This window comes from Lipotes vexillifer, unplaced genomic scaffold (genome assembly GCF_000442215.2).
Source record: "Lipotes vexillifer unplaced genomic scaffold, Lipotes_vexillifer_v1.1 scaffold890, whole genome shotgun sequence".
In the NCBI taxonomy this organism is placed as follows: Eukaryota; Metazoa; Chordata; class Mammalia; order Artiodactyla; family Lipotidae; genus Lipotes; species Lipotes vexillifer.
Window position 1 is genome coordinate 1,544,568 of NW_006776053.1, and position 26,447 is coordinate 1,571,014.

Consider the following 26,447-nt stretch of genomic DNA (forward strand, 5'->3'; position numbering starts at 1 on the left):
CTACACTCTTCTGTGCAAATAAACATGCCCAGTGAAGACCCGAGTAACCGAATATTGATCTCTGTGATATTCCATAGGTTCACAAATTGGCACTGCACATATTTACTATCCTCTTATCCTCCCCTACCTGTCATTCTTGGTAGAGGTTTGAAGGCCCCACTTTTATAGCATGCCATGCACCTAATATTAAGAATCCTACTTCGTGTGTGAATGTATCAATTTGCAGAACACAGTGGTCTCATAGAGACAAAGAAATACAACTGGAGGCATTTTATTCACTGGAAGCATTTTCTCAGATAAGCATACTCATCTTTGATATGCAGTTCCAATTAGAAAAAGCTCTCGTTAGAAATGCCAAGACAGGACTAAATTAATCACAGCTGCTGCAAATATAAAGGTTATCAACCTCTTGTTCCTCGTTAAATTCGACCCTACCTAGGTAAAGCCCTCCTCTACCTAATGCTCCTTTTTCTGCCTCACAGAGGTAAGATGAGACGCACTGGTGAAAAAAAAATTGTTCCAGGGCTTCCCTGGTGGCGCAGTGGTTGAGAGTCCGCCTGCCGATGCCGGGGACACGGGTTCTTGCCCCAGTCCGGGAAGATCCCACACACCGTGGAGCAGCTGGGCCCGTGAGCCATGGCCGCTGAGCCTGCGTGTCCGGAGCTTGTGCTTCGCAACGGGAGAGGCCACAACAGTGAGAGGCCCGCGTATCGCAAAAAAAACAAAACAAAACAAAAACTACATAGCAATATAGTATAGTACAGTTGTTCTCACATGTTAGTGTTCATAAGAATCACATTGGGAAGCTTGTTAAAAATGCAGAGCCCTGGATCGCATATCCAAGAAATCTGATTCAGCAGGTCTAGTATGGGACCTAGAAATCTGTTTATATAGTTAGCCAGTATAATTTTATATTGTATATAAATTATACATAATATTAAAATTATATATAATTTTGATACCTGTTGTCTACAAAACATACTTTGAGAAACACTGTTACAATGGTTAAAAATGAGTTTTTTCAGTCAAGACACATCTGGGTTTGAATCCTACCCTTTTCGCTTATTCACTATATTACCATGGGCAAATTTTATTTTACCACTGAGTCTCCCTTTCTTCACCTATATGAGGATAATGATAACACATTCACCTTTGTGAAGTTTAAATGAGACAAGAGGTACGAAGCAGTTGGCAGAGTGCCTGGCACATGGTAATGACTCAATAAATGCCAATTATTGTTATCAGCTTTATTAAAAAAAAAAAAAAAAAAAAAAATTGTTCCAAAATTAAACTGTGGTATCAGGCATTAAAATGGCAATTAGGAACATATTTCCCTACTTAAAGGACATTTTCCTATCTATTTTGAAACGTGATCAAAGTAATTTTTTCCACTGCCCCTTGATTCTCAATATAAATACATATGTTACTAAGTAATAATACCCAACTTCAGGCAAGAAAATAAAGTACTGATATAGCTTAAGAACCTGCTGGTGTCTCAGTTTCACATACTTAGGTTTTTCAGGTTCATATCACTAATTTATCATCAGTTTAAATGGAAATTGGCAGATGATTTTAAAGCTAAGAATATCCAGCTTTCTGTTAAGATCTTCATGTCCTAATTTCAACTCCAAATTAGTCCATTTTACCCAAACACAAGCCCCTCAAAATAGAGGCTCACGATTGAGATACAGCCACAACCTAATTACAGCAGCATGAACAATGCCACCATGATGTCCTCACAGAACTTAAATAAATTCAGCCCACAATGGGTATGGGTATATAATATACACATACTGTATCTCTGCATACCATATATTTACAAATATGTACATATATACAAAAAGTATACACAGAGATTCAGCATCATGAAAATATATACATGCCACTGCAAATAAAATAAGAATTTCAAATAAATAAGGACAACAAAAGAGCCCTCAATGTAAATATCCTTAATACTCTCCAAACAAACATACAGGAATATATATATACCCAAAATATCACCAGGAGATTCATACCATTCATATTCATATCAAATCTTTTTACTCACTTAGGATGGGGAGGTGGTTCTGAATCACAGGCAGTAGCCAAGTTTGCAGACCTTGGTACCTTACTATATTTCCTGTCCAGAATATTCTCTGTATATCAGACTGATTACAAGTCTCTGTGGATAACTAAGTACAAGATTTTTCAACAGAGTCCAAAACCCTTCTAAGAGACAGAAAGTTACTAACTCACACAGGTCAGAGATTAAACTTGGAGAAAAATGCTAATGAAAGCTCTCATAATTAATATATACATTGGATTTGATGCTTTTCCCTTTCCCTCAAAGAAATTCAGTTCAATCACCACCTAATCTGTCTCAGGGAATACTACTGCAAGAAGAAAACAAAGCATAGTAGCCACAAGTGAGAAAAAATAAAACCCAGATCCTTTACCATGAAAATTTCAGTCATGACTAGATTGCACTTTGCTTTTATAATCTCAAAACATTTCAACTTGGTAAAAATATAAAGGGTACAATAAATTCTATGTGCTTTGAGAGGTTTTTGAGAGCACCACTTCCTAGGAAGAAAAAACACACACACACATACACAAAGGATATACCCTGGCTAAAATCAAAGATAAAATGTCTGACTTGTGGATTTTTTTATAAATAATAAATTAAAATTTGCTGGGGCTGATTGATTTACTGGTTTCAATATTTGATATATTAAAAAAATACCATAGCTTTTGTGCCAAAATATAAATCTGTAATTATTTCTTTCTTGTTCATTATAGAAAGCAACCTGAGCTACTGGAAAGACTGGGCTGAGATTAGGAGATTTGAGTTTTAGTTCTAGCTCCATCTTTATGAAAAAAAACTGAGTTTTTTGGGGTCTCAGCTTTCTTTTCTGTAAATTAGGGAAGATAGTTGCTTTATCAACTTCAGAAATATACGGACAAAGAAAAACAATTCCATTGTGCTTAATTTTGTTTTGTATATAACTGACTTCTTGCACTCTTACACTATTTTGTTTACAGTGGTTCTTAGGTGAGGTGAGACACTGTATCAGAATCTCCAGGGGGGAGTTTGTGCAATTTGAAAGCAAAGAAGTGCCCTTTCCCATTGTTTTGCTTTGTTCTTAGTTCCAAAATTTAAATTTCTATGAATTCTAAAAATAAATAAAGGGTTTAACATTTTAATATTCATAAAGGGGAGCAGTATATATTGAGAAAATAAGATTCTCTGCCATTGCCATCTTGAACCCATTGAGTGATTGTCCTTTTTCATTTCCTCTTCCTCAATTAAAGTAAGGTCTTAAAATGTAGAAGCTGTGTAATGGGTGTAAAAGGTTCATTAAACTCTGTATATGTTTTAAATTTTCATAACAAAAAGTTAAAAACAACAACAAAGGAATACAAGTGTTTGCACAAATGTAACCTTCACAATAAGGCCTACCCCGATCACTCACTGAAACATTATTTTCTGCCTAAAAACAAACGAAAAATTTCCCTTGCCACGCTCTAAATTTTCTTCATACTATTTAAAACTTTCTAACATAAATTTACTTATTTATTATATTTATTGCCTGATTACTCCTACTAGAATATAAGCTTCATGAAAACAAGGACTTTTAAGTCTACGTTGTCTGTTTCACCAATGCCTAGGACAAAATCTGGAGTATAGTGTTGCTCAATACACATTTTTTTAAAGGCGTGAATGAAATAATAGTTTAGAATTTTCCAGCACAGTTTTCCTCTCAAGATTACTTTAGTTCACTTTAAATTTTTAACCACCAGTAAGGAATTATACTACTATTAACTTGAGGAGCAAGGTCATCATCTAAACACTAGCTGTGAGTTCCAAGACCCCTTGTTCTTAGACAAACATGTTACTAATAACAAAAGCTCTAATTTCTTCTGGAGATTCTCTCTCTGAACTAGTTTCTACAACAACTAAGTGGGACCCAGATATTTTCTTGAACAAAAAGTAGGTAAAAATGATATAGAAAAGAAAATGTTGTGTATACTAAAATAAGGGAAACCAATTTGCCAGGTGGCAGGGGTGGGAAAATCAATATCTTTTGGAACCAAGAGTTCAAATTATAGAACCACAGAATTGGACAGAACCTTGGGCCAATGCCTTCATTTTATAGATGAGAGTGCTAAAAAGCAGAGACATGAAGACACTTGTCAAAGGGCATAAAGCTAGTTACCAGGAAAGCCAGGATTAGAACTCAGGTCTCCTAATTCTTAAGCCAGTGTTCTTTATGTTAATCAAGTGAGGATAAAGCTCAGGATGATAAATATTATTTTAAGCATCAGATAACAGGAGAATATGTGTTGCTAGTACTGGCACAGAACTTCCGGGGAATTGAAACAAGAGGTCAGATAACTAAGGACAGTCTATTGCTGTAGTTCAGGAAAGGAAAGCTATGAAGTTTATTAAGGTACTGGGGGGGAAAAAAAAGGAAAGCAGTCTTTATCTGATAATAAAAACCCACTAGCAAAGGAAATCTCTCTCCAGGGTAACTTTTCCAAAGCCTTCTGAAATAATGTTTAAAAGAACAAACAAAAATGACTTTTAAAAAATTAATTAAAAAACCCACAAAGTCTCCCAAACCCAAGAACAATAACTTCAAGACTTCAGATGAAAAACCAACAAATTGGAACACATATATGAATAACTTAGACCAAAATAATTCTGTATGTTAGAAATAAAAACCAAGTTAGGGCTTCCCTGGTGGCACAATGGTTGAGAGTCCGCCTGCCGATGCAGGGGACACAGGTTCGTGCCCCGGTTCGGGAAGATCCCACATGCCGTGGAGCGGTTGGGCCCATGAGCCGTGGCCGCTGAGCCTGCGTGTCCAGAGCCTGTGCTCCGCAACGCGAGAGGCCACAACAGTGAGAGGCCTGCGTACCGCAAAAAAAAAAAAAAAAAAAAAAAAAGTTAAAAATATTACAGTGAAATTCCCCTAGGGACATAGGAAAGAGGCACCAAAAGCAAACACCTCATTTCCCCTGGGACTGCCAGAGGTAGAGCTGTGAGCCTGTACAGAAAATTAGGTAGAAGGGCTTTTGATTCATAGATTTCTGAACTTGAATGCTGGGGAGTCAAAAGAGGGGAAAGAAATCATAGCTAGTGCCTGTAAAATTATGAAGGGGATGAAAGGGAAGAAAAAACAAAAATCTTTACATAATACACTGAGCCCTATATAAAATAATAAAAAACTTGTGCATGAAATATAAAATAGTAAATATAAGGAGTTTTTAAAAACCTAATTTCCAAATTGTCAATGCAAAAGAACTTCCATTTTAATTATATAACAATTCAGTTACCCTCAACTAAAATTAGTAACAACTCTGAAGTTTCATAAATCTGAACTAGGCAAAAGGATTACAAACTCTCTACTGTATACCACAGACCTCAACCTAGACAGTCTTTAAACTTGATCTCATTAATTAATAAAAGTTTAAATGGAATTCCTATGGAAACACTATATTATGAAAATGACAACCTGATTTTTTGACTGAAAGATTTAAAAGTTGTTCTTTTTCACTTCCAGCATTCAAAGAATACAAAGAAAACAAAATATGCAAACATATCTCATAACACAGGACTCACACATTCCAAATGATATGTATCATCTCAAGACCCCAATTAAAGATTCAGCTTTTCAGATGCAAATCAATCCTATACAGTTACTGAAATTTTGACAGCATTTAAACGAATTAAATGCTTTTAAGAACTATCTTGATTAGGCTTCAAAGAATCACACATTTTTCTATCTACTAAGTTGGAATGAAAAGAAATATTATGAAAGGGCTCTGTTCTTGATTCTTAGTAGTCCATGCTGGCTAGTTTCATATTTGTGAACAATTACATATTTTCCAAATCCACACATTTAAGGTCCAAATATAAGAGTTGGGTTTTCCTCATTATACAAAAATAAATGATTTACTCTTCTCAGGGTGAGAATAGTGACTATATGAGTGTAGGATCAGATGTTAGAGGTAAGTATCCATACCTCAAAACCAAAAAATAAAAATTCCAAGATTGAGTTTTTAAAAGACCTGAAACATTGTATTTTAAAACAGTTACCCTAAAAGTTTGAACAATTTTTTTCAGCTTGTTTTTAAAATGGTGGTCCTAAATTGAAAAATAAAAACTAAATAACACCACTATGTGTCTGTCATCACATTAGAAAACTGCACCATTTAAAATCTGTGGCAAATGAAAACTTGTTTCAACAGAGGATTTTTGTTTTAATAGTCATCTACGGTATTCTCAAGGAACACGTTTCGCACATCTAGAATGGATGCTAATTCCAAAATGTGCTTCTGGAGGTGAGGGTTCTCCACTGTTTCATCCCTTGGCAGTTGTGGATATGATTCTGGATAATTTCGTGTTTCCTGGTAAACAAAGAAGAGAAAAGTCAATTTTATAGTTTAAGGAAAGAAAATTATACACATTAATATTACTGTTAATATGAACAGTATTAAGAAGTAACTTAATATGCATATTTCTCCTTCATATTGGTAATATATTTGTTGAACATACGAAATTGCTGACATTTGACCATTTTGACCCAAAAAATGATAAGTTCATACAGTTCAACCCAATATATTCATTTAGTGAGTTATTTCATGAATATTTACTGGGGCCTATCATTTCTGGGAACTATGCAATACTGTGGAAACCATATAATTCCTACTTGCTGGGGAGAAAATCCTAAAATACACAGAATTTCAACAAGTATTTGTTAATGAATAAATAAATACATGTTTCAGTAGAAATTAAAATGAGAGAAAAGACATGGGAAACCCTGAAAAGGTCAAATTAATGGGCCTGGGCAATTAATTATAGGAGAAGGAGGTGTCAAAAATGACTAAGGTTTCAGGAATGGATGACTTGAAAGAAGAGTTGAGAGCTACTCAGAGAAAAAGAGATGTAAAGGAGGAGATAATTTGGGGATAGTAAAAAGCTTCAGGTTTTAGGTATATTTTATTTAAGGTAATGGGCTATACAAAGAGGAGAGCCCATCAACCAGAATTTGAAAATTCAGGACCGTATCTCAGAAGACAGGTTTGAGGGCTTCCCTGGTGACAGAGTGGTTAAGAATCCGCCTGCCAATGAAGGGGACATGGGTTCAGGCCCTGGTCCAGGAAGATCCCACATGTCGCGGAGCAACTAAGCCTGTGCGCCACAGCTACTGAGCCTGTGCTCTAGAGCCCACAAGCCACAACTACCGAAGCCTGTGCGCCTAGAGCCCGTGCTCTGCAACAAGAGAAGCCACCGCAGTGAGAAGCCCGCACACTGCAATGAAGAGTAGTCCCCACTCACCACAACTAGAGAAAGCCCACGCACCGCAATGAAGACCCAATGCAGCCAAAAAATAAATAAATAAAATAAATTTTTTAAAAAAGAAGAAGACAGGTTTGAGCAGTTTATGTCATACTATATACTATATACATATATAATATATACACTGATACAATCTACATGAAGATAAATATTAATAGCCGTGAAAATGGATGAGGTTTCTAAGCATATTAGCAAAGACAGTGAAAAAAAGAGTCCCTAGAAAGAGAGATGAAAGATTGGGGGGAAAACAAAAAAAGGACTAATAAAAGAAAAAAGAAAATAGTGTTTGTAATCACATGGAAACAAAAGAAGAAGATAATTTCAAGAATAAAGTGATTCTCATTTGGAAATTCTTCATTTGGTACTTTCTATAGACTACAATTTTGCCACATACTTAAAATTTACTGAAAAAATAAATTACCATTTTTCTATACATCTAACATGACAGTCCATATATTAAAAGGTCATTTCTATCTCTCTTGTGCCTGTAGGCCTCAGTAATTACGTATTACAGAGACTAAATTTTCATTTTACCACACTAAATACTAGGAGGAGTGACAATAATGAAAAGCTCAAAAACCCTAAAAAAAGAAAAAAACCAAAAAACCAGGAACTGCTGGGGGGCTACTGTAAACTGAACAATTCTCTCAGCTCACACAGGGCTGGGACATGTTTGAATTCTGACCAAACACCCCAAGGGTGGAGAAATATGTGTTGAAACAGTGGACATATAAAAGAGACCCCAGAGAAATCATGCTTCTTAGTACTAGGCTGAAATAAATCTACATCTGTATGTTAATGCTACTGTAATAAATCTGCCCTTAAAAATCTTAAAAACAAGCCAGGGAAAGGTCAAAAAGATGTTCAAGTAATTTAACTCCTGCCAGAACAAAGCCCAAAACTCTTTAAACACAACAAAATAGAGAAATCAACATCAGAAAATTCATAATGCTCACAGTTTAACAGAAAATTACTAAACATACAAAGAATTAGAAATATGAGACCCCTAACCAGTAGAAAAAAAACAATAAAAGCAAACCTATAAATGATAGAGAATACAGTATTAGTAGGTAAAGACTTTAGCTATTATTATTCATTCAAGAACACAAAAGAAAACATAAATATAATGAGAAAAATGGAAAATGTTATAAGAACCAAAAAGAACTTCTAGAGGTGAGAAAAGTGTAATCCCTGAAATGAAAAACTAAATGGACATAGGATTAAGAGCACATTAGACACTGCAAAAGAAAACATCAGTAAAGTTGAAGACAACAGAAACTGAAACACAGAGAGAAAACAGACATTTAAATAAATGAAGAGCATGTAAATAAACCTTTTTTCACTTAAAGAAAAAAAAAGCAAATCATTGACCTGTAGGACAATATTAGGTTGTTTAACATATATGTAATTGATGCTCCAGAAAGAGAAAGGGAGGAGTAGAGAAAATGTTTGAAGAAATAATGGCCAAAAATATTCTAAAATATATTAAATATCTTGATACTTAGATAGCTGTAAGATGCTCAATAAACCCCAAGCAGGAAGAAAGCAACAAAGAAAAGCATATCAAGGTAGTACATCATAATCAAATTGTAGGAAACCAATGTAAAGAGAAAATCTTAAAAATAGCCAGAAGAAAACACACATTACACATTGTAATAATAGAACAATTATTCAGAAAATCAGTAAGGCTATAAAGAAGTTGAACAACATTATAAGCCAATGAGACCTAACAGACATTTATAGAACCCTTCATTCAACAGTAGCAGCATATATTGATACATTCATTTCAAGTATCCCTAGAACATGTACCATTATAGACCACATTCTAGACAATAAAGCAAGTCTCAATAAATTAAAAGGACTCAAACCATACAAAGCATACTATTTGACCACAAAGGAATTAAATTAGAAATCAGTAAGATATCTTGAAAATTCCCAAAATTTAAACACTAAATAACATATTTCTAAATAACCCATGGTTCACAAAACACCAGAGTGAAATAAATACTGTTTCAGATAAATAAGCAATGAGAGAATTAATCACCACCAGATTTGCACTATAAGAAATGATAAAGGAAATTCTGTGGTAAGAAAAATGATACCAGATGGAAGATTAAATCTAAAGAAAGAAATTAAGAGTGCCAGAAATAATAAATATATAAGCTTTTCCTCCTCATTAAAATTTTTTTAGGAATTCCCCTGGCAGTCCAGTGGTTAAGACTCCACACTTTCACTGCAGAGTGTGCAGGTTCCATCCCTGGTCAGGGAGCTAAGATCCCACATGCTGCATGGCATAGCAAAAAAAAAAAAAAAAAAAAAAAAAGATAATTGACTGTTTAATGCTATAATAACCACAAAGTATCAAATAGTATATATCATACTCAAAAGTCAAATGACAATAATAGTAGAGATTGGGAGGGAGAAAATGGAAGAATACTATTGTAAGATAATTACATTAAATGTGAAGTGATATTAAAAAAGCAAAACGAGATACAGCATAAATCTACAGTGTTATTAAAATAAAATTCTAAAACCAAACAAAACCTCAATTAAGTCAAATGAAAATGAAGGCAGGAGAGAAAGAAAAAAGGTACAAACTGCAGCCAGGACAAATAGAAAACAAATAATAGTATATTTAACTCAAACTATATTAAGAATTATACTTAATTTAAATGTAATTTAGAACTAAAAATGTCAAGTAAAAGGTAGATATGGTCAAACTAGATAAAAAAGCAGGACCTAACGCTGTTGAAAAGAATTCCACTTTAAATATTAAGATAGATATAGGTTAAAAGTAGAAGAATAAAACAAGATTTGCCATACAAACACAAACCAGAAGAAAAGTGGTATAGTTATATTAATATTGCACAAACTAGATTGCAGATCAAGGAATACTGCCACACATAAAGACAGTTCATAATGATGAATGGGTAATTTCAACAAGACATAACAACTCTAAGTATGCACAAACTCAATAACAGCTTCAAAATGAACAATGAAAGGGTTTCCCTGGTGGCACAGTGGTTGAGAGTCCGCCTGCCGATGCAGGGGACACGGGTTCATGCCCCGGTCCGGGAGGATGCCACATGCTGCGGAGCGGCTGGGCCCGTGAACCATGGCTGCTGAGTCTGCGCGTCCGGAGCCTGTGCTCCGCAACAGGAGAGGCCGCAACCGTGAGAGGCCCACGTACCGCAAAAAAAAAAAAAAAAGGAACAATGAAAAAACAGCACTAAAATGAGAAACTAACCAATTCACAAGTATAATTAGAGGTTTAGATACTTCTCTATCAGAGATAGAATAAGCAGACAGAAAATAAGTTAAGAATATGGAAGACTTCTGGCTTCCCTGGTGGCGCAGTGGTTGAGAGTCCGCCTGCCGATGCAGGGGACACGGGTTCGTGCCCCGGTCCAGGAAGATCCTACATGCCGCGGAGTGGCTAGGCCCATGAGCCATGGCCGCTGAGCTTGCGTGTCCGGAGCCTGTGCTCCGCAATGGGAGAGGCCACAACAGTGAGAAGCCCGCGTACCGCAAAAAGAAAAAAAAAAAAAAAGAATATGAAGGACTTGAAGAACACTATTTAATATACTTGGAACATCAAGCTGAATTGACATTTATACATCACTCCATCTAATAATAGCAGAAGCATACATCTAATAGCATGTATTAGAATAGCATCTAATACATAGTCTTCTCAAGTGCAGAAAGAATCTTCACCAAGATAATTCACATGCTGGGTCATAAAACAAGTCTCAATAAAGTTAAAAGTATTGAAATCATATAACTAAAGCAGTTAAGCTTAAAGGGTAGGTGCTTGTACTAGAAGAGAAAAAGGTTTTCAATCTAAGTTTTAAAACAGAAATTAAAAGAGCAAATTAAAAGTAATTAAAAAGAAGAAAAATAATAAAGTATGAATGGAAATAAATTAAGTAGAAAAGAGACAAACAGTAGTAAAAAAAAATTAATGAAAGTAAAAGCTGTTTATTTGGAAAGATCATTAAAACTAACAAACCTTTAGCTAGACTGGAAAAAAAAAAGACAGGAAACATTACCAATATGAGTCATGAAAAAGCACTAGAGAGTCTACAGAAACTAAAAGGATAAAGGAATATTATCAACAATTTTTTGGCAATAAATTAGAAAATGACTTGCAAGACACAAGTGATTAAAACTAAGAACAAAACAGAAAACATGAATAGCCTTTGAAACTTTGAAACTTTGAAAGCCTTTAAATTCATAATTTAAAACATCCCCAAAAGGAAAACTCCAGGTCCAGATGGCTTCACTGATGAATTCTACCAATCATTCAAGGAAGAAATAATGCCAATTGAAAAGAAACTCTTTAAGAAATACAAGAGAATGAAACACACCCCAACTCAATTTATGAAGTCAGCACTACCCTGATAACAAAATCACAAGAAGACATCACAAGAAAAAATTAAATACCATAATCATTCATAAAAACAGATACAAAAATCCAAAAGGAAATACTAGCAAAATGAATCAAACAATGCAAAAGGATAATACATGACCACAAAATGTGTTTAGCCCAGATATACAAGGTTCAATCAATGCTATTCACCATGTTAACAGAATTAATATATATCAGGATCAATTAATGCAGAAAAAAAGTATTTGACAGTCCTTTATACCCATTCCTGATAAAAACTCAGCAATAGGAATAGAAAGGAGCTCAGTCAACCTGAAAAAGGGTGTGTATGAAAAACTAACAATTAACATTATAATTTATGGTAAATGATTAATTTTTCTCTTAAAACCAGGAACAAGGCAAGAATATTCATTCTCATTACTTCTATTCACCATTTTGCTGTAAGACCTAGCCCTGAAAAAAGCACACACATACACAAAATAAAAGGCATACAGGTTGGAAAGGAAGACGTAAAACTGCCTTTGTCTGAAGATGACATGATCGTGTAGATAGAAAACCTTAAGGAATACACAGAAAGGTAACAAAGCAAATACTTCAATTTAGCAAGACTGCAGGATACAGGTTAACTTATTATTATTATTTTTTTTTTTTTTTTTCCTTGCGTTATGCGGGCCTCTCGCTGTTGTGGCCTCTCCCATTTGCGGAGCACAGGCTCCGGACGCGCAGGCTCAGCGGCCATGGCTCACGGGCCCAGCCGCTCCGCGGCATGTGGGATCTTCCCGAAACGGGGCACGAACCCGCGTCTCCTGCATCGGCAGGCGGACTCTCAAGCACTGCACCACCAGGGAAGCCCCTTATTATTTTTTTTAAAAGATTTTTTTGATGTGGACCATTTTTAAAGTTTTTATTGAATTTGTTACAATATTGCTTCTGTTCTGTTTTGCTTTTTGGCCACGAGGCACGTGGGATCTTAGCTCCCTGACCAGGGATCGAACCTGCACCCCCTGCATTGGAATGCAAAGTCCTAACCAATGGACCACCAGGGAAGTCCCACAGGTTAATTTAGAAAACATTATTCGCTGATAATATATAAAAAAATTTGTTTCTATGTATCAGCAACAAATAATTGGAAAATGAAATAAAAAATATAATTCTATTTACAAATAATCAAAACTTGAAATACTTTGGAATAAATTTAATAAGACACATGTAAGACCTGTATGATGAGAACCACAAAATATTGGTGAGAGAAACTAAAGAAGACCTAAATAAATGGGGAGATATACCATACTAATTCATTGGAAGACTCAATATTATTAAAATATAACTCTCCACAGATTGATTATATAGATTTAAATGCAATCCCAATCAAAATATAAAATTCACATAGATATGCAAAGGATCTTCTAGAACTATTAAAACACAAAAAACATTTTGGCAATGGCAGGGGGGGCTCACACTACAAAGATTTCAAGACTTATTATAAAGCTACAATTATCAAGGCAGCAGTATATTAGAGAAAAATGCTATCAGTCAATGGAACAGAATTTAGAGTCTAGAAATATCCCTCTACATATATGGTTGACTGATTTTCAAAAAATAACAAAAGTAACTCAATGAAAAAAGGATAATCTTTTCAACAACAGATACTAGAACAATTTCATATCCATATTGAAAAGAAATTTTAACCCTTACTTCACACTGTAAACAAAAGTTAACTCAGATCATAGAACTAAATGTAAAAGCTAAGACTATAAACTCCTAGAATCTTCGTGACTTTGGGATAGACAGAGATTTCTTAGATAAAACACACCACAAAAGAAAAAAAAATTGATTCATTCAAACTTCATCAAAATTTTAAAAGTTTAGTCTTCAAAGCCACTGTTAAGAAAACGAAAGGCAAGCCAACAGAATGGGATAAAATGCAGCTAACAAGCACATGAAAAGATGTCCAATATCCTCATTCATCAGTGAAATGCAAATTGAAACTATGGGTTGGCCAAAAGGTTCGAATGAACTTTTTGGCCAACCAATACAATGAGATACCACTATAAATCCAACAGACTGGTTAAAATTTAAGACTGACAACACTATGTGTTGACAAGGATGTAGAGCAACTTTCACATGCAGTTGCTGGGAAAAGAAAATGACACAACTACTTTGAGAAAAAGTCTGGCAGTTTCTTATAAAACTAAAGATACCTACTCTATGACCAAGAAAATTCAAAACGTAAGTCTGGAAAAGACTTGTATAGGAATGTTCATGGTCACTTTATCTATAATAGTCAAAAGTTTAAAACTGCCCAAGTGTTCATCAAAAAGAGAAGGCCTAGGGGACTTCCCTCATGGTCCAGTGGTAAAGAATCCACTTTCTGATGCAGGGGACGTGGGTTCGATCCCTGGTCGGCGAACTAAGATCCCACATGCCACGGGGCAACTAAGCCCACATGCCACAACTACTGAGCCCGCGGGCCTCAATGAGAGAGCTCTCACGCCACAAACTACAGAGCCCATGCACTCTGGAGCCCGTGCACCACAACTAGAGAGAAGCCCACATGCCACAACCTGAGAGAAGCCTGTGCGCCACAACGAAAGATACCGCACACCTCAACAAAGGTCCCGTGTGCCACAACTAAGACCTGACGAAGCCAAAAAAAAAAAAAAAAAGAGAGAAGGCCTAAATAAACTGTGATATGTTCAGAAAATGGAACTACTCAAAAGGAATGAGTTACTTCTATATGAAACACCACAGATGAATCTTAAGAATATGCTTGATCAAATAAGGTTTACACTGTATAATTCAAGTTCATGAATAGGTGACATTAACCTGTAGTGAAAATAATAAAAAGAGCATTGTCTCTGGGATAATGGGTAGTGGACTGACTGGAGAGGGATGTGGAGAAAATTTTCTGGAATGATGCTATGTTGTATTACTTGATTGGGGTTTGAGTTACAAAGGAGTATGTATTTGTCAAAACTCATCTAATGGTACACTTTAGTTCTGTGCATTTCACTGTATGTAAACTTTACATTAAAAAAAGAAGTAAATAAATATAAATTTCAGTTATTTATATGCATGATGAAGTGTTGAGGGGTGAAGTCCACAGTTTACTTCAAAATGCATCAAAAACTGAGATGAACTGATAATTGAAAAGAGAGATGGATAAATGGACAAATATGTGAGAAAGCAAATATACTAAAATGTTAACTGCAGAATCCAGCTAGTGTGTATATGGGTCTTCACTGCACAACTCTTTCACATTTTAAAATTACAGTCATAAAATGGAAAAAATGTCATATTTTAAAACTAAAAATGGCAAAAGACTTTTGAGAATATTTAAGCATATTTGAAAAAGAACCAAATGTTACTTATAAGGAGTGAAAAATGGCTAAATTTTTTAAAACCTCACTGAAGAGTGTTAGTTACATGAATACACAGAAAGAAACAAACTACTTAGAGCAAAACAGACCAAAGACTTGAACACACTCTTCATAAAGACGAACACAGAGTAACACATATGAAAAGTTGTTCAACCTCAAGAGTAATCCCAGAAATGACATTTGAAAGCACAATGAGCTACGACTTACACCCACCAGATTCACATGAAACACAAAGAATGACAGCAACAAGTGTTGGCAAGGATTAGACCAATAGCAACTCTTACACACAGCTACTGCAAGCGTAAACTGGTATAACCAGGGCTTTAACTAGTAAGGCTGAATACATCTATAGTGTCTGACCCTGCAGTCCACTACTAGTATGTTCTGCAGAGAAAATCTTATATATGTGTGCCAGGTAACTGATGGAAGATTTCACAGTGGCATCGTTTATAATAATAACAAACCAGAAACAACCCAAATGGCCATTATCAGTAGATAATGAGTAATTTGGGATGTATAGGCAAACAATTGAATCCTATATAGCAGTGAAAACGGATGACTGAAAGCTACAGTCAGTCATTAACATGGCTCAATCTCAGGAATGTTAACAGTGAGTCAAAAAGCAAGATGTAGAAGAATACACACGATATGGATCCATGACCATGTTGTGCAGGAACACAAAAACATGTGACAAAACTATAAAGAAAAGCAAATGACAATTATAAAATTCAGGGTTTTAGTTTCATTAAAACTAAAGAGGGGAGACAGGATCAGGGAGGACCCACAGAGGGGCCTCAAAGGTAATGAAAACTTTCTGCTTCTTAAACTGGGTGGTAGCTACTCAGATGTGCCTTAGATTGTTCATCTTTATACCTTACATATTAATATGTAAATATTATATTGGATCTAGTCAAAGTTTATTTAATACAAGTGAAATATATGACTCTTAAATACCTAAAATGGCAAAATTGATGTTTAATGATATTCTTTGCCTACCCGAAAAATCTTGTGCATCCTCATGGTGGCTGAACAAAAGATAAATCTTGTGAGAAGCAAGCGAAGAAATTCATCTCCAAAAAACTGGAGAAATGCCTGATCTGCAAAGAGGAGAAAAGTGACAGTAAAAGGATACTTAAGTGGAAAATACATTTCAAAAGGCAAGAAATGTTCAGGAAAACCTTCTCAATTTTCCTGCCTTCAACAAATACCTTTACAAATTCAAACAATTTAAACAATTTTAAACCATTATAGTACATTCTGTTAAGTGTGCAGTTAGATTAGTAGGGTACCTATTGAACGTGAATGGGTCAGTAGCTGGGCAATATCGCGGTTGATTTTTCGAAGATATTCTTGACACTTTTCCCATAGGCCTCTACGCATGCTTGACAATCCAGAGACAAATAGGAAGGCCATTAGAGGATTGTTCAAAAAGAGAGTGAAGAGGCTACCTCGTTGAGATTGATCTGTAATAACAAACATGTTATATATATAGACAACAGTTTTGCAAAAGAGAGGCATTTGAGGAACATTTTAATATACTGACAATGTATAAAATTAAAGCTGTATCATTAAAGTATAATTCAACAAAGTACATTCGGCTTGGAACTACAAAAACATATCCCAGGTACATTGCTTTGTGCTGAAAAAAACTTTAGAGCCTCGTAAACTTAAGAGAAATAGAAAATGAACATATTCCTTTGCTTTTTCTTCCCCTCCAACTAACAACTTCCATGCAAATACGGCAAGTGCTGGATCATGGGCAGCTCCTAATGGAACCCTCTGAGAAGCACTAGAACTGCCAATCTCTTTCATGCTCCTTTGTTAGTTGCTCTTTCTCTTCCTATCCCTTAAATATCAGTATTTTCCTTCTACACATTGCTGATCTCACCTATGCACAAATTTCAGTTATCATTTATATGCATACTAATTCCCAGTTCCCTATCTGCAGCCTAAATAAGCTCCTTAGGTCCAGAACGGCGCTGTCCTATAGTAGCCACCAGACACACTTCAAAAGTAATGAGTCCAAATTGAGACACACTGTGAATTATAAAATATAAATGTCTCATTAACATTCATTTCACCTGTTTGTTTCTACCTTAAAAAAAAAAAATGTGGCTACTAGAAAACTTAAAATCACATGTGTGACTCCCATTATATTTCTATTGGACAGAGGAGCTCCAGACTACTATACTCAACCTAACTCTCAAAGGTAACCTCAAACTCAACATATCAAAACTTGTCAGTAGATTCTTTCCCGTTGTTCTCCTACAAATCTGCTTCTTATCCAGGATTATCATTTCTACCAGCACCTCAGCCAGACACCTGGCAGTCCATCCCTGCTTCCTTCCTCTCCCTGATTCCCTCTCATCCAGTCCATCATCAAGTCCTACTAGTTCTCCAGGATTATTAACTCCAGCTAACCAGCCACTGTCCTCACTCTGGCCAACATCATTTCCTCATTTCCATCAAAGCTCCTCCCCAATTCATTCTTCACATGCTCGCATGCTTTTTCTCTGCTAGAACACTCTTATTCAACCATTTCCCACCCCCATCTAATTCTACGTATCCTTCAACTCAACTTTAGACATCATTTCATTCACTTTCTTAACCCTCAAGGGCTGGTCAGGAGTTCACCTTACATGTGCTTCCTCCTGTGAAACCCTCAGAGCACCTACAGTAATTGCCCGTTAGGCTGTCTATATCTTCTACCTAGCACAGCACCTGATTAATAAATGTGGAATAAATGCTTGTTGAATGAATGAAGTGACGCTTGGTTAAAGAGAGAACTGCAGAATTCAGATACCAGAGGTGCAGGGACGTAATTTGACATTCCAAATACTTAGGTATCTGCTAGTTTTGTGTCCAGAAGGGACACATTTAAGGGATTAGAGGTCTAAGTTTTACAGCACAAAAAATAGGATACTGGACTAAAAAATGTTAAGGACATGTATTTCAATTAACCATATTAATAATAACAACAGTTAGCACATATTGAATACTTACTGCGTACCCAGAATTATTTAATGAGGTGGTACTATTATTATCTCCATTTGATAGGAAAGAAACTGAGGCACAGAATGGCTCAGTAACTTCCCAAGGTCACATAGCTGGTAAGTGGCTGAGTTGGGATTCAAACACAATCAGTTTGCCTCCAGAGTCTGTGTTTTTACCCTCTTCACAATAAAACCTTTCAGATTAAATAATTGTGGTATTAACCCATTAGGTTCATGCAATTTAAAATAAAGCTGCATCTTGATAGAAAAATTTGATAGCAAAAAGTACTCGCAATTGGAAGGGGTTACATTTCTCCAAAAATGATAAGAAACAGGTTAACAAAGTCCTCAAAGCAGGAGAGCTTTACCGTTGTTTGAAGGTAAGTTCTATCCCTTAGTGATTTGCCTTTTAGATACATGAACTTAGTATTTCTACATGTTTTTCCCTGTTAAATAGCAGAACTTACCTTAAAACAACGGTGAAAAGTCTCCAGCTTCTCTCGGGCATTCAAATGCTGACCATCACTTCCTGTGTCAAACTATGTCAGCAGACAGGACTTCTGGCTGGGAAGTAGCAGTAAAATGCCATCTCCCACAGAGAGACATCAGCACTATTCACAGTTAGGGAGATAGTGAAACAGTGACAAGTACTGCTAAAACAGGATTAAGGTTTGTTTAGTATTTTACCTAGCTTAATGACTGGGAATTAGATTAGATTTTACGTGTTGCTTACTGAGGACAAATTATTAAAGACAAAAAGTTTTTCATCTCAGCCACCTGAGAAAAGGCAAAACACTGACCTGTCTCTCTGGCACCCAGAGAAGAGGTTCTTTTATTTTAAAAATGTGAGGTAAAAATGTGAATAAAAGACACCCTTTAAGTTGTGCCAGTTAGGTTATTCTAACACTCAGGCATAGATTGAGAAGTGTTCTAGACCAGAAATCTCACGGTCTTAAAAGATACTTAAAATATGTAGCCAGAGCTGGAGGAAGTCATGTTATATGGATGACGACCAGCACACCTGCAACACAAATTTTAAAATTCACAAATCATGAGCTCCCCAGTAGCAAGGGACCAAAACCTTACTCTTTTCTTAGAGATGATTTATCATTTCTTTTAGAATTATCTCAAGGCCTAACAGTAGCCCATTAAAGAATTCTGGTTGTTGGCAAGACTTCGGGATTTATTTCAGACTGACACTTGCCACATCAAACTCTATAAATCCACAACTGACCACTATAGGTGGGGGAGACAAAGATCAGAGCAGTATTATTCAAAATGTAGACATAAGTTTATTTGCAACCTACGGATACAACAGGGAATGACAAAACATACCTTGTAAAGCTTTTGGATATGCTGTAGGAGAAAGCAAGCAGACTAGTGGCTGTCCAAATAAGTTTGTGAAATTCTGTAATATATAAGAATTTAAAACTTTCATTAAAGATTTGACCAATGATAGTAATTTTCCAAAGCATATCATTAGTGTATAGATTGGGTCCTTTTACTTATAAACAGATGCAGAAACATCAGTAACAGCTGAAAAGACTGTCATTCAAGTTTAACGTGCATAACAGGTTTTCTTAAAGTGGTGAAGTTTATTAAGTGAGCTATTGATTTTTAAAGTAAAGGCACACACATGGTTGAAGTGTCACAGGGAGAGGGCATCTGGCTGTTTATCAAGAGGCTACTCCATTGGGCAACATAATATTTACAAGGGTAAATTTGCCAAGGTCTATGATCTGGCTCTCAGCCTCACAGGCTCTAAAACCTGACTTACTGGTATGTGAAGACTGGATTCATCTCTCATTGTGAATCATATTAATTGCTCACACAGAATGATGTATAAAACCAGAATGTGAATGTGTTAATTTACAGTGAGAATTAAACTGACACTCACTACTCTTTGCATGATTAAGAATATCCTTTCCCTAAAGGCAGATCTGCATCGGAAGTAAAATCATAGACTGTTTGGTAAAACAAGAAAGAAAACTCCTAGGAGTAAACTTAATAAGAAGTGAAAAAAACAAAAATAACTAAAAAATACTCCTGAATGATAAAAATGAAGACTTGAACAAATGGAAAGATATATTGTGTTCTCAGAGGGGAACCCATTCTAAACATATCATTTCAATAATTTATTAAAATTTAAACCAACCTCAACAAAAATAGCCATGGATTTTTTTCCCCTGCAACTGAAAGAAATTCTAAAGTGCATACAGATAAGGTACATTAGCCAGGAAAACTCTGAAAAAGAAGAGCAAAGAGGGGGAACTAGACTTATCAGACACCAAAACATACTTCAAAGCCTCAGTAATTAGAAATATGTGCCACAGCGTAAGAGGAGGCAGAAAACCAATACAAGAAAATGAAGAGTCTAGAATTAGACCCCAAAATAGGGCTTAAGGATATATGATAAAGATGATGGTTGGAATTGGTAGGAAAAACTGACAGCTATCTAGAAAAAAAAGTTGGCTCCATACTTCATACCAAAACCTAGGATGAATTTCAAATATATCTGATTTAAATGTAAAAAAAAATTAAACAGTAACAGTGCTGAAAGAAAATAAGGGTTATTTTTGTCATCTAGAAGATCTTCCTATTATAATTAAGATTAATAAACCCAGTTACAAAAATAAAAAATACAGCATGAACTAAATCAAAAGCTAGATGATGGGGCTTCCCTGGTGGCGCAGTGGTTGAGAGTCCGCATGCCGATGCAGGGGACACGGGTTCGTGACTCGGTCCGGGAAGATCCCACATGCCGTGGAGCGGCTGGGCCCGTGAGCCATGGCCGCTGAGCCTGTGCGTCCGGAGCCTGTGCTCCGCAACGGGAGAGGCCACAACAGTGAGAGGCCTGCGTACCGCAAAAAAAAAAAAAAAAGCTAGATGATGAATTGGGGAAAAATATCTGCAACTCACATTACGAGCTTTTCCAAATCCATAAGAAAAAGACCACTGTCCTAATAGAAAAATGGGTGAAAGGTAACACGGAATACAATATTGATTGATTTTCATATATGGAACCTTCATGCATTATTCAGATAGATTACTCTATTAGTAGGCCTATTTATTAGCATTTTATTTAAAATTTTCTAATCTATAATTATAAATCTGGGATAGAGTTTTTTGTATGTGCTATTTTTGTCTTGAAATAGTATCATTATCATAATGATTCCTAACATTTATTGAGTGCTAACTACTTTCCAGGAACTATCCTAGGATTCTTAGCTCCTAACCCATAATCTTAACAATCCTATAAAATTATTACAGAGAAGAAAAAAGAGTCTCAGAAAAGACCAAGGAAATGCTCAAGGTCATATAAATGTCTTGTGGCCTGTTATAGAATGAATTGGATATTTCTGATATTTTCCATTGCTCTGGAATTGTGCAGATTATAAAAGTTTAAAAGAATTTATTGGTGAACTCAAAATGGCTAGAACCTTTTTTTTATGGAGAAAAAGGAGATAACTTTGATCACTTCCCTCATACTATTTCATACCCTGTGCTTGGGCTTTCGGATTTCCCTTCTTGTAGTCATTAGATTTTTTTTTCCCAGGAAATTATCCATTTAACTGAGACTTTAAAACATTTTACAACTTTAGGGACTTCTCTGGTGGTGCAGTGGTTAAAAATCCGCCTGCCAATGCAGGGGACATGGGTTCGAGCCCTGGTCTGGGAAGATCCCACATGCCGCAGAGCAACTAAGCTCATGTGCCGTAATTACTGAGCCTGTGCTCTAGAGCTTGTGAGCCACAACTACTGAAGCCCACATGCCTAGAGCCCGTGCTCCACAACGAGAAGCCACCACAATGAGAAGCCCATGTACCTCAACAAAAAGTAGCCCCAGCTCACCACAACTAGAGAAAGCCCATGTGCAGCAACGAAGACCCAACGCAGCCAAAAATAAATAAATTAATGTATCTTTCTTCAATAGATATTCATTGAACCTACAAACTAGACACTGTTCTAGGTGCTAGGGATACTGTAGTTAAGAAAAAAACAAAAAACAGATTAAAAAAAAACTAAACCTGTCTTTCTGGAGCTGACATTTAGATGGGGGTGGAGGTGGCAGGTAGAGACCCACAGTAAACAAAATAAAGAAGTTATATAATATTACAGAAGCTGACAAGTGCTACATATGGAAAGACAGAATAGAGTAGTTAGCAGCACAGAATGATTTATAATCAGACTGTATTTAAATCCCAAATCAGCCACCTTGTGCCTTGGTTTTATCAGTAAAATGGGGATAATAAAAGTAACATGTTGCATTGTGAGGATTAAATGTGTTAGAATAGTGCATGGCATTATACAGAAGCTAACTTATGATTATAAGAAAAATAAAGTAAGAAAAGTGGATAAAGAGTGCTGGGGAGGCATATAATTTTAAATAGGGCAATTAGGGAGAACTCTCTTAAGAGGCTTCAGCTGATTAAACACCTGGAAAACAATGTGGGTCTCTTCGGAAGAGGATTCAAGGTTGGGGGAACACAACACAAATCTCCTAAGCAGGAGACTGCCAGGTATGTCTGAGGAACAGCAAGGTCAGTGTGGCTGAAGAGAACTGAGTGATAGGGAGACCAGCAAGAGATCAGAGATGCATTCGAGGTGGGGAGGAGGCGTGTGAGGGCAGAAAACATGAAGCCTTTACTCTGAGTGAGATGAGGAGCCTTCGGAGATTTTGAGTAGATAAGTGACATAATCTGACTTACAGCCACACCCTGTAGGAGAGCAAGGGCAGAAGGAGGAAACCTAGTTAGGAAGCTACTGCAATAATTCAGGAGAGAGATGATGGTAGCATGGACCAGGATGGTGGCAGCAGAGGTGGTAGGATTCTGGATCTATTAGTTATAACCACTAAAACATTCTGAAATGGATGTGGCTGTGAGGGAAAGAAGAGTCCAGAATGAAACTAAGGATTTGGGCTAGGGCAACTATAAAAGCACAGTAGTCATTAACTGACATGGGGAAAGCTGGATCTGGAAGAGGTCTAGAAATTCTGTCCTGGGCATGTTAGCTTTGCAATCTCTATGAGAATCACCAAATACAGATGTAGAGTAGGTAGATTATATTCAAGTCTGGAGTAACTGAGAAAGGTCTGGGCTGGAGATATAAATGTGGAAAGTGTCAGCATAGAGATAGTAATTAGAGTCATGAAATTATGTGAGGGCATCAAGGGCAGTCTGTTGTAGCTGGAAAAGAAGAGGAAAAAGGATGGAGCCCGGGGGCACTCCAGTGACAGGTCAGAGAGATGAGGCAAAACCAGAAGAGGAGACTGAGAAAATCAGCTGACGCCAGGCCTCCTTTGCCCTGAGGCAATCGAGTCACTTGCATTTAGGTTTTAAAGGACTTATGCAGAGAAGGGGACCGCAGTCAGAACTCAGGGTCTGCCTAAGATGGAGTCTAACAGAAAACTGGCCCTGCTAAATTGGAATCCCAAAGGGCTACACCCTTACTGTAAGGATGAACCAAAACCAAATTTCACACCTTCCTGCCCCCCGGGACCATGCCTCGGGGGACCACAGGAAAATTTTCTTGGTGCTGAGCAGAGCAGAGACAGAGCAAACAAACAAACGAACCAAACAGTCCTGATGGTTGTAACTGTAAGCCAGCCCTCTTGCATGTTTGTAGCCCAGATTCATACCACCTAGGTAATCCCAAACACATGGTCCCCAAATGGCAGTGGCTCTAGGTGTCTAGCAGAAGCAAATGCAGACCCTCTCTGGATGAAAGTACCATCATTTTAGGGCTCAGTGAATTTCCCACAGATAATTTTAAGGATAACAAGAAGAATCTAAGGATAACAAGAAGAATCTAATCAAAGATAATCAAGCATACAGGGATACAAAAACAGCAAAGGGTGTCTTTAAGCAGCAAAAGCAGATTTCAGGTATAAGAATTACCAGATAGATAATAAATAATATAGTAAGTATGCTTATTAAGTTTAAAGAAATGAAGAACAAACTTGAACACAGAAAATAGGGAACTATAAAAAGGGCAGTGAATTATTTGAAAAAGAACCAAACAGAACTTCCTGAAATGAAAAATACCACAACTAATATAAAATTCAATAAATGGGTTTAATAACAAGTTAGTCACAGCTGAAGAAAAGAATTTGTGAACTGAAAGCCAGATCAGAAGAAATTATCCAAATCTCAGCCAGAGAAACAAAAAGATGGAAAATATAGAAGAGAGGTCAAGAGACATGGAAGACACAATGAGAATGATGTATGTAAAATCAGAGTTCCAGAAAGAGATGAGAGAGAATCTGCAGCACAGCCAAGATTTGAAGAGATAATGGCTGCGAATTTTCCAGCAATAATGAAAAACTCTAACCTACAGATTTGAGAAGTCCAGCAACTCCCAATAGGTTAAATATAAAGAAACAAAACCTAGATAACTCAGAACGCCAAAAACAGAGATGGTCTTTCAAAGTAGCAAGAAGGAAATGGAATGAGTGAGGCTGACTGTCAGAAGAGCTCTTAGGTAATCTTGTTATGAAGGTGAATGCCTTCCTAGACCACAGCAATCTACAGTCATCAGTCAAACACTTTAGGACAAGGCTGTTTAGATAAATATGACTGTTTTGACAAATGTGTAAGTCATGTTTACTGGCAGGGATCTATCTCTGTCATATATAATTAAATACTCAAAGGATTTTCTTCTTCCAAGGAAAAAAAAAGCAGAATTCAAAGAAGTGTTGGCCAAAATGACAGGTTTGTGTTTTTTTTAACCCCATAGTACTACATTACTACAGATAAAGCCTATTGCCTGATGGAAATTTGAGAGCCAAAATGTGAGCCACACTTGTTATGTTACAGATCTCAGCATTTCAATTTCTCTCTCCTGAAATGAGGCTCAGACTAGCACGAAAAGCTCCTCTTTTTCTAAATGTAGAAATATCTTGGGCTTTGGAATGAGAAAGACTGCTGGAATCAATTAGGCAAGATACTTAACCTCCAAGAGCAGTTACTGCAGCTATAAAATAAGGATAATGGTGACTACCTTCATTTAATCATTCAACATATATTTATTGAGAATCTTTTAAGTATGAAGCACTGGGTACATAAAGGTACATGTATATGCAGATATAAACACACACGAGGGACTTCCCTGGTGGTGCAGTGGTTAAGAATCCACCTGCCAATGCCGAGGACATGGGTTCGAGCCCTGGTCTGGGAAGATCCCACATGCCATGGAGCAACTAAGCCCGTGCACCACACCTACTGAAGCCTGAGCGCCTAGAGCCCATGCTCCGCAACAAGAGAAGCCACGGCAATGAGAAGCCCGCACACCACAACGAAGAGTAGCCCCTGCTCACCGCAACTAGAGAAAGCCCACACGCAGCAACACAGCCAAAAATAAATAATAAATAAATAAATTTATATTAAAAAACAAAAACAAAAACACATGGACTTCAGGGAAAACACAGCATAATGCTGATAGACCTTTACATTTTGGGCAGAGCAGCTGAGCTTGCTCCAGTGAATATGACTAGACCACGAAGACCTAAAGACACTGACAACAGAGATTACCTAACTAAATGGCCCAGCTAGATTGCCACACTGAGCAGCTCACTGTGACAAGCCCTACCCAGAACCTCAGAGATTCTAACCATTTTGCTAGCTTCCACTCTTATATCTGAGCAGAAAGGCAAAAATTATGAGTCTCTAAAATGACATATTCAGGAAAAACACCAGAAACAAACCGTAATGGAGGAAAGAGACACCATGCAGGGAGAATTTTTTAAATGACCATTGACATTCTCAAAGGGAAGAGAAGATATTTCAACCAGGATAAAAACCAATTATATATGTGTATGTATATATGTTTTACATACACACAGATACATCTATATCTTTGTGAAAGAAACATCTAGACAACAAATGAAAAGCTCAATAAAAGGGTTAGAAGACAAAGGCAAGGGAATTTCCTACAGAGCAAAAAGACTGGAAGATGGAAAATAAAGGGCAAAAAAATCAAAGGACTAGACCAGAAGGTCCAATATATGAATGACAAAAATTCTCCAAAGAAAGAACAGAAAATGGAAGGGAGGAAGCCACTGAAACAACTCAAGAAAATGAGCAGAGTTTCCAGATTGAAAGGACTCACTAAGTTCATGCCAAGTACCATTGTTAAAAGTAAACCCAGGGGCTTCCCTGGTGGCGCAGTGGTTGAGAGTCCTCCTGCTGATGCAGGGGATACAGGTTCGTGCCCCGGTCTGGGAAGATCCCACATGCCGCGGAGCGGCTGGGCCCATGAGCCATGGCAACTGAGCCTGCGCGTCCGGAGCCTGTGCTCCGCAACAGGAGAGGCCACAACAGTGAGAGGCCCGCGTACCGCAA

General features: G+C 36.7%; 1 protein-coding gene across 1 annotated transcript in view; it reads right to left on the reverse strand.

The window, feature by feature from the left end:
* Positions 1-6,228: 6,228 nt before the first annotated feature.
* The window catches only part of SCAI (suppressor of cancer cell invasion), a 65,066-nt gene continuing 44,847 nt past the window's right edge, over positions 6,229-26,447 (reverse strand). The window contains exons 13-16 of the mRNA XM_007450255.1: positions 19,441-19,513; positions 16,402-16,575; positions 16,109-16,209; positions 6,229-6,393 (exon numbers count right to left, since the gene is read on the reverse strand). Coding sequence (XP_007450317.1) covers positions 6,247-6,393; positions 16,109-16,209; positions 16,402-16,575; positions 19,441-19,513 — 495 coding nt within the window. The 3' untranslated portion in view covers positions 6,229-6,246. The remainder of the gene's footprint in view (positions 6,394-16,108; positions 16,210-16,401; positions 16,576-19,440; positions 19,514-26,447) is intronic.